The sequence below is a fragment of the Aulonocara stuartgranti genome (assembly GCF_965226115.1).
Source record: "Aulonocara stuartgranti genome assembly, chromosome: 3".
Taxonomy (NCBI): domain Eukaryota; kingdom Metazoa; phylum Chordata; class Actinopteri; order Cichliformes; family Cichlidae; genus Aulonocara; species Aulonocara stuartgranti.
Genome location: NC_138941.1, coordinates 67,115,050 through 67,124,388, shown reverse-complemented (window position 1 = coordinate 67,124,388; position 9,339 = coordinate 67,115,050). Strand labels below are relative to the sequence as shown.

Genomic DNA, 9,339 nt, shown 5'->3' with positions numbered 1-9,339 from the left:
CGCACACCTCCATACTCATGACTACCAAGCACTTAACTGCAGTCTCTCACTCTCATACACACACACACACAGGGAGAGAGAGAGACTAAGTTACTTTTGCACAATACTCAGCATTTTGCACATATCCATTGCATCTTGTGATTCTATCATCCTGTTCCATCTAGTGTTGCTGTGGACGGGCTGTGAGTACTCAGACTGCTACAGAACGCAACATGGAGGCCTGTTGACTTTTTCTTAAAAGTGGGTGAAATGACACTCTCTTCAGTTGACACAGGATACACACACACACACACACACACACACACACACACACACACACACACACACACACACACACACACACACACACACACACACACACCCTCCTACCCCTCTCAAAACACCTCCAATGCACATCCTTTATATGTTGTAAGGTGTGAAGATTCACGTGCTCTCTGTGCTGAGGTGTTTTGTTTTTCTCTGTTCTCAAACTGTTCTCATGTGACAAATAAAGGCTTATTCGTTCATTATTCATTAATTTATAATCACCCATAAAGGAAAATGAATGTTTTTGTCTGTTTTTGTAATGTTTAGATGAATTAACCTTTGGTTCAATCAAACTGAAGTCAACACTGTGTTGGAAAATTGATCAGCTCTTCTTTAGTTTATTAAAGTTATTACAACCTGATCTGGAAATCCAAAACAGTCATAGCTCAGTCATACTCGACCAGCATACCGTGTCACTATCTGTAGTCTGCGGTTCAGGTCTGTTCATGTGTCTCTGCACAGCTGTAATTAAAATGTGTTCAGAGGGCCTCAGTGTCTGAATGGTTCCAGTTCAGCTCCATAACAGCAGCGTCCCTGGTTTGATTCCTGTGTTTCAGCTCACATCTGCCTCTCTCACTGAGGGGGACGTAACTACATGGACATGGATTTGTTCATCAACCAAACTACAGATCACTGAGAGCAGAAAGGACTTCATTCTCTTTCCTTTTTGAAATTCTTCATTTTCATTTATGTGAAATAATGAATGATAGAGAGCATCACTGATATTAAATATAATCAGACTGTGTGAAAACATTTCTTATGTATATATGTTTTGCTTTATAGACAACAGTGGATTTTCTGTATACACTTGTGTTTTCCTGGTCTTTGTTTGCATAGAAGCTTTAAGCCACTATCTTTTAATTTCAGGGTTTTTTACACAAAGGAAAATGTTTGTGTTGTACTTCAGTGTTTGAACCAATAGAAAGCTGGTGCTCAGAGGAAGAGGACGGGCTTTACTTGGTGTCAGTGACAGAAATGAAAAGAAGCTCAAATGAGTGAGAAGGACGATGAAGGAAACATCTGTGCTGTGTCTGCTCTGTAAGTAGAATCTCTGTGTTTGTTTGAATTCTTGTACTTTGACTGTCTGCTCTCCTGATAACTGATGATGGAGGAGAAGACATGAAAAACAAATCAGGCTGAATTCAAGTTAAGGAAATAAGGATAAGCTGCATTTGTCGGTTGCAGCTGCCTGCAGCTGAGATGACAGACCTAGTCAACCATACATACAATATACAAACAGTGGGGAGCAAGGCTGGACTGGGACAAAAAATCGGCCCGGGCATTTTGACTAGAGACCGGCCCACCAGGATAAAGATTGAAAATGTGACGTCATTCAGGGATAAAACCGCAAAGGATTCTGGGAACTTGTGGCAAGAGGTACTAGCGCACGCAGGCTTTCAATTGAACTCAGTTACACAGCGATAAAAAGAAACCCAAAAAATGCCAAGAAGCTGTTGTATTATTAACTGCAATAGTCGGTCGCATGACAGCCACGGGAAGCCGACGGGTAAAGAGATCGTTTTTTTTTTATCGGATTACGTCGTTGAAGTGAAATTTTTTAAGCCATGTTTCCGAAGTAAGAGCCGACGGATGGTCTGGATATACCAAATATAACATCTCAGAACACTCCAGCTCACATGTTAGTCTGCTCCAAGCATTCCCACAAAGGTCAGAGTTTTGTAGTAGTTAATGCGTCATTTTTCTTAACATAATTGGTGATATAGGTTACAAGCAAGTCTGGCGCTGAACAGAAATTGTGGCGCTATGCTCCTTTATTTATTGTGCATAAATAGTGAATTGTCCTGACACAATATTGCGTTTCGCTTCTGTTATTACCATGGTACACTGACAAAACCATATACTTTTATTCACAGGATAAAACAGTTGTTTTGTATCACTAATTATCCATTGCGATTACAACATACAATATTATTGTCACTGCTACATTTCTGTAATGCTACTGTAACCGGTTTCTGCTTCATCCCGCTGCAACAGTTCGGCCCAAACAGACTCCTCGACTCTGCGTTGTGTAGTGTTTTTAAAAAGACAAGGAGTCTCTGATCGATCGTTGCCACTTTATTTCCTGAATGGAAACAACGGTGTATTATCAGTGCACAGGCTCGCCATACACCACTCCGCACAGCACACTCTCGTATGGCTACGGCAGACTGGCAGCGATTACTGCAGCAATATTACAATTTCTAATATACAATAAAATAACAGCAACAACAAATGATGTACCTGAATGGAAACAACGGTGTATTATCAGTGCACAGGCTCGCCACACACCACTCCGCACAGCACACTACGGCAGAACATCTCATTAGCATTCCGCTTTAGCATACAGTTTCACACATTAATAAACAAATGAAAAGTACATAAAACTGGTGTTGGACATGTGTCCACTAAGCACTTATTACACTCGGTGCTCGTCAGATAATCAAACATGTTTTATGTGTCTGTACTACTTAGCTATATTGTGTGCGGAACAATACAACTCACCTCTCGTATGGCTACGGCAGACTGGCAGCGATTACTGCAGCCAGCCACACCGAGAGGGGGGCGCTGTTTCCCCATTACACTGATATTTGTGGCAAGTGGAATAATACCACATAAACACTGTTACACTACCAGAAATTATTTCCACTACTAATTAATTACCGTTGAGCTCAAAGGTCCTATTAATAAACTGTTAATGAATGTGTATTTATGAAGACGATTTGTGAGACTGGTAAACTTATGATACGTACAATAGTCTTTCGTTCTACACGGTGCATTTCAAGGTCCTGCACCCATCCGTCGGTAAACTGTACCTGGGCTTGTTGCAGTGACCTGAAGTTACTAAACTTCATGAGTGTATGCACTCACTCCAAGAACCGTATAATTATAAATCTGAGCGTGGTGAAAGTTGGGCAGCACGCTGACGTCTTTTGTCCACTCTTTCACTCCTTTGATTTTTTCCTCGTATCTTTTCTTTGTCTTTTCGTCGAGTCTGTCTTTGTACGGACCGGCATTGTTCTCCTTTTGTTTTGTACATTCCTTTTTTGTGCGGCAAAGAAAAAAAAAGAAGGTATTGGAACCGGAGAATGAACGTTTTGCGGTGCTGCAAATATTTGCATTTGATGCGGTACTTGGATTGTTTTGCCACGAGTTCCCGGCATGCAATGCGCGAAAATCACGTGATTGTTAAACAAGGGGGAGGGTGCATCCAGCCTCCTCGGCTGTAATTGGTCCAGCCCAGAGTCGATCATGACCAATTGGCCAATCCAACACCTTTCATTATATATACCCTTCCTAAAAAAAAAATAATAATAATAATAATCCATCGGCCCATAAAAACAAAAAATCGCCAGCGGCCCACCGGGCAAATGCCCGGTATGCCCGATGGCCAGTCCAGCTATGGTGGGGAGACAGGCCTGGCTAAGTAGCAAAAAAGGATAGACAATGAAATATGTAACACATAGGGGCAATTCAGGAGAAAAAATAAGGATTTCTGCTCATAATGACTCCCCTGTTGGCAGAAAACAAAAAAAACCCACTCCATAGCACACAAAGAAGCACAGATATCATGGACGCTGCTACCTCATCGCGCCTCCGGCTGAGCAGCTGGACAGCTGCTCAGCCGGAGGCGCGATGTAAGGTAAGCGTGGGAGGAGGCATTGGATCCGTAGAAGGGAGGGCAATGGTGAGGGCGTATCAGTATTACTGTGCGTTTGTTTCCTGAGTTCAGCTTGAGAAAGTGTCCTTTCGCCTATTACTCAAAGACCAAAAGTCCACGGCCTACGCAGGCGGCCTTGAGGAATAGGGCAGAGAGTCAGTTCAGTCTCGTTATCCTATCTTTTGGAAGAATGTTGTTGTCAACCTTTAAGCAGCTGGTGCCATCTGGGGTGGAGGTGTATCCGCATGAGAGATGTTGGTTATGTGAAATAGGGTGAACAAACTGCATTAATTCTTCAGTCGTTTTAATGTCCATCACTGGTCTTCAGGTGTATCTCTCTTTTGGAGAGCATGTATCAGAATTTCAGGAGCAGGACCACGCTTCCAAACACGCTCCTTCCGGCTGTCATCTCTATAGGCTCCCCTAGTTCTGCAAGCTGATCGTTCTCGTTTACGTGCCCCACCCTCCCTCCCTTCGTCTCCATTCTTCAACTGCTTCACTTCTATTTAGTAAATGTGGATCTGCCAGGCCCGGGAGCCATCGCCAGTCCCCTTTTGAGCCCTTCCCCAAACCACAGCTCATTTCATGTCAAAGCATCACTTTTTCCTACTAAAACGCTGTCAAACAGAAATGAGGATGTTGGCCCAGCTAGTGAATTAAGAGCTGTGAGCTCTTCCAAGATCTTTCCCATATTTTCGTTCAGTAAGAACAGTCTGAGCTCTCACCACTCTTCCCACACTTTCGATCATAGTTGCAAGCCAGGTGGGTTTTCAACAGTAGTTACAGCTTTCTTCAATTTCTGATAAGCCAAGCCAGCTCCAAACAGGAAGAACCCCGTTATCATGGTGCCGAATAGGTAGATGTCTTCAGTATCCTTGATAGACAGTCCCGCCAGGAACACAACACATCACTTCTGACACCTGTTCATCATGTATCCAGCAGGGAACATCCCTCCAGGATACTCAGGCGCTCCTGCACCTAGGCTTCTTGTCAATAGAGTGTCAATTGCATGAAGGGACCAGTTGATCAAATCCATAGTTCTTCTATAGATTTCAGAGAACAATAGCGAGACTGAGAGGCTCTATCAGCGTTAAAAACACCACGAGGACCAACTGCAGGTCTGAACTGACTCTTTATCTTTGCTCAGGAGTCGAGGAAACACAGCAGGCAGTGAAAAGATCAAATCATTCACTCGATATATGAACACAGCTGTTTGTGTGTTTGTCAGCTGTTTGTGTGGAGTTGTTCTTTATGTTCACCTCGAATCAACCTGAGTGTCATTTCTCTTTAGTTCTGATCTCACTGCTGAGCTGCACAACAAACCGAGGTCAGTAACCTTCTTCTGTCACCGTTTAAACCTGATAAATGCTCACTGATATGACCTGATTGGGTTCATGTTTCACAATGTAGCTCACATATAAAGTGATGAAATGAGGATTCTGCAAAACATTGATTTTACCATTTTATCACATATAAAATTATAAGTTTTTCATTGTAACCCTCACAGCTCGTCTGACTGTGAGTCCCAGCAGCTCTCAGTTCTTTAAAAGAGACATTGTGTCTCTGAGCTGTGAGGAGGACGACAGCTCTGCTGGATGGACTCTGAGGAGAAACACAAGCAAACAACAGAGGACTCAGTGTGGAGATGGGTGGGGAGAAGTAAATGGTTCTTCATGTAACATCACTGTTTTCCTACTGGACAGTGGAGTTTACTGGTGTGAGTCCAGAGAGGGTCCCATCAGTAACATGGTTAACCTGACAGTCACTGGTAAGCTGAGTGTGTGGAGTTAGTGTTGATGAAGCTGTGTGTAAATGGATGAAATGCTGTAGTTTGTCTCTGTGTTGAGGTGGATCAGTGATCCTGCAGAGTCCTGTCCTCCCTGTGATGGAGGGAGATGACGTCACTCTGCTCTGTAAAACAGAGACCACTCCCTCCAACCTCCCAGCTGCTTTCTATAAAGATGGCTCCCTCATCAGGAAGCAGCCTACAGGTCACATGACCATCCAGCATGTTTCCAGGTCTGATGAAGGCCTCTACAAGTGTGACATCAGCGGTCATGGAGAGTCTCCATCCAGCTGGATCACTGTCACAGGTGACACACTCACCTGTCTGTGTTTCTGCAGCTTTCAACATTCACAATGTGACGACAACTTAATGACTGTGTTTGCTTTATTTTAGGCAAACACACCACCACACCTCCACCTACATCCACACCTCCGCCTACATCCACTTCTCCTCCTGCCTCCATTGCTAGCCCTGGTTCCCCTCTCATACCTGTGTTGTCATGTGTTGGATCAGTCTGTGCTGTGGTTCTACTGGTGTTACTGGTTCTGCTGGTGAAACAATGTGTTCACAGAAAACCTGAAGGTGAGAATCAAACTTCCTGCACTTTTATGTGTGCGGTCGTTACTTGATGCATGCTTGCATGTTACTTGACTCATTTTTAGAACTAAGCCCAATCTAGTCTTTCCAAACACGGTAGTGTTGCCACTTTACTATTTAGCATTCCAAATGATCTCCAAGCTACCCAATCCCATTGGGGTCATACAAAGAGATAAAAAGCATCAGAGGATGTCTCTGTGTGGGTCATACAGAGAGAACTCAGGAAAAGCAGAGTTAAGGAATGTATAAATGTTCTCTTACTTATGAGCAAACACGTGTCTCCACTACAAAGGGGTTACCACCACCTAAACAGTGGATATAGGGTATGTGAGCAATATGTCTCTGCACTGTGCTGCATGGAGCTCAGTTTATCAATTACTTACCTCTCTGAAAATGTGACATTGCAGCCATGGAGTTTTCTGTTTGTGCAGTAACAAATTTCTTAAATGTAATCTCTGTTTAGATATTTAATTGAACAATTTTTTTATGTTGAATGATTTCATCAGATCAAGAAGAAACCGAAGATGACATCATCACTCATGTCAAGTACAACATCAAAACATCCAGTCATCAACAACAACCAATCAGACGAAGCAGAGGTAATTTTGTGTTTTCTTCATGGTGAGGTTCAGACAGTTTTAGCTCCATGTTATCGTAGTAAAGATGGGGATCATTTTACTTGTTGTTTTGTTGGATTACTGGGTTGGACAATATGGTTGTCTGTGGTGACTGATTCACCTTTGGAGCCTCATGTGGACATTAGAGTAATTGCATTTTTTGTCAGTTTTTTCCATCTCTGGAAGTTTGTTTGATAGTTTGATTAAACTTTATAGCACAGAACCTCACCCATATGTGGACAAGTTTTACCAGTTTGGCTGCTAAATGGTTAAATTTGCTTCTAAGGACTTTGGTGTCGACTGAAGCAGTCGACAAACACACGGAGCAGCAACAGCGGCCAAGCCGAACACAGGCGCCATGTTGCGTGTCAACCTCCGTGACATCTCATTGATTCCGAGTAAAGAGGCAGACTTAACAGACAACCTCCAAATGCCAGGAAATGTTGCACAGAGAGAAATAAAGCTGCAGAGAATCAGCGGAAAGCAGTTTTGCCCAGACGTCTTGCTTATTAGCATGTTCAGAGCTACTGAATCCCTCTGTGTGTGGGTCATACAGAGAGAGGCAGAACGCAGGCAAAACAGTACTAAGAGATGTAGAAATTACCTCTTCTCAATGTCCAAACACAGGTCTCCACTACAAAGGGGTTACAATCTTACAACCAAACATGTACAGTACATGCTGGCTAAGTCTGAGCACCATGCTCGATGAAAATCTCAGTTTATCGAGTAACTCTGTGATGTCCAAATTGCGGGGATGGAGCACAGTGTCTGTGCTTTCTTAAATGTAATCTCTGTTTAGATATTTAATTGAACAGTTTTTTTTATGTTGGATCATTTCAGCAGATCAAGAGGAAACTGGAGAAGATGACATCCTGACTCATGTCAAGTACAACATCAAAGCATCCAGTCATCAAAAACAACCAGACAGACGAAGCACAGGTAATGTTGTGTTTTCTTCATGGGGGTGGGGAGGTCAAAGATGAGGGTCAGACAGTTTCAGCTCATTGTTATCATAGTAAAGATGATGGTCCGTGTACTTGTTGTTTTACTGCACTGGACAACGTGGTTGTCTGTGGGAACCAATTCGCTTTTGGAGCCTCAAGTGGACATTAGAGTAATTGCACTTTTTTTTCCAGTTCATTTTTTGGCTCTGGCAGTGTCACGGTTCTGGGTCAAATTGACCCAACATTTCGAGTTCTCATGTTTTGGTTTGATTTTGTATTTTTAGTTATTTTCTTGATCTATTGTCAGGAGATGATGATGATGACGATGATTAGTATTATTTAGTATGTTCCAGCTTATTCTGGTTTAGGTTTAGTTCTGCCCGTTTAAAGTCCATGTTTCTTAGTCTCCGTCTTTGTGTATTGTTTCCTGTTTTATTTTGCCTTTGCTCGGTGTCGCATCGTACTCTCACGTTAACTGTGATCTGTCTGCCTGCTTAGTTCGGTTTTGGATTCTCAGTTTAGTGAAGTTCCTGTTCTGTTGCTATCAGCAATAAAGTCTTGTTGAGTTTACTTTTGCCTCCGAGTCCTAGATTTTGGGTCCTTTCTCCCTGCCTGCCTGCACACAGCCAGTTTCTGTTTGGTAGCCCATATTTAAGACAGGTATTACCAGTTTGGCTGCTGAGTGGTTAAATTTGCTTCTGTGGACTTTGGTGAAGGTTTACAGTGGGAACATTTATGCAACATGGTGATGCAACATAACATCGAGATCAGGTGTGCTCATGGTGGTGTGGCCACAAGTATATGTGACCAAGTGGTCAACAAGGGTTATATCAAAATAATACAATGACAATGCCACCAAGGGGTATTTCACCCCCAGTTAATATAAAATCTCCTTAAAAACTAGAAAAGATACAGGTTTAAGGACTCAACACCGAGGCAGATTGGCTCCAATATTAATATGTCATTTATTTGTATTTATCACAATTAAACAACAAATAAAAAAGATGAAATCTGACTGTGGCACCGCCTATTCTTTAACAGTGTCCTGGATTACATAAAACCATACATTGAACTGGACTTACCAGTAGCTGAAAACCACACAAAAATTAAGTTTACACCCCAGGTGCTGTACAGCAAAGGAAGTGTGGAAAATAACCACCACCAAAGGTCCCACGGCTACTGGTGTGTCCTCAGTGCACTTTAATAAAAAAAACACAACAGTCATAAAGTTAAAAGTCAAAGAAAAACTCTAAAAGGAACCAAGCTTGTTGCGCACAGTCAGGAGACAGTGTACATTTGAATATTTAACCTGTCCACACTACACCGGTAGCACAGTGCTTGTTACAGGCCTGATTCGAAGTTCGGGTGCGGTGAGGCTTAAAACTGTTGGCCGTTTCACTCAAGCTGAGCAATAAACAAAATATGTGCACT

The 9,339-nt window shown here is 42.6% G+C and overlaps 1 protein-coding gene across 2 annotated transcripts; it reads left to right on the top strand.

Annotated features, from left to right (window-relative positions):
• The first annotated feature begins 955 nt into the window (after nt 1-955).
• Nucleotides 956-8,575, top strand: LOC309694483 (low affinity immunoglobulin gamma Fc region receptor III-like). 2 transcript variants are annotated; one of them, XM_082514593.1, is made up of 7 exons: nt 956-1,344; nt 5,256-5,291; nt 5,472-5,732; nt 5,812-6,057; nt 6,144-6,332; nt 6,863-6,946; nt 7,805-8,575. In XM_082514593.1, exons 1-7 carry the CDS (start codon nt 1,314-1,316, stop codon nt 7,945-7,947), a joined length of 990 nt encoding a protein of 329 aa, XP_082370719.1. In that variant the 5' UTR covers nt 956-1,313; the 3' UTR covers nt 7,948-8,575. The 2 variants fall into 2 exon arrangements, with proteins under 2 accessions (XP_082370719.1, XP_082370718.1); XM_082514592.1 differs by having other exon boundaries at nt 6,860-6,946.
• The last annotated feature ends 764 nt before the right edge of the window (nt 8,576-9,339 follow it).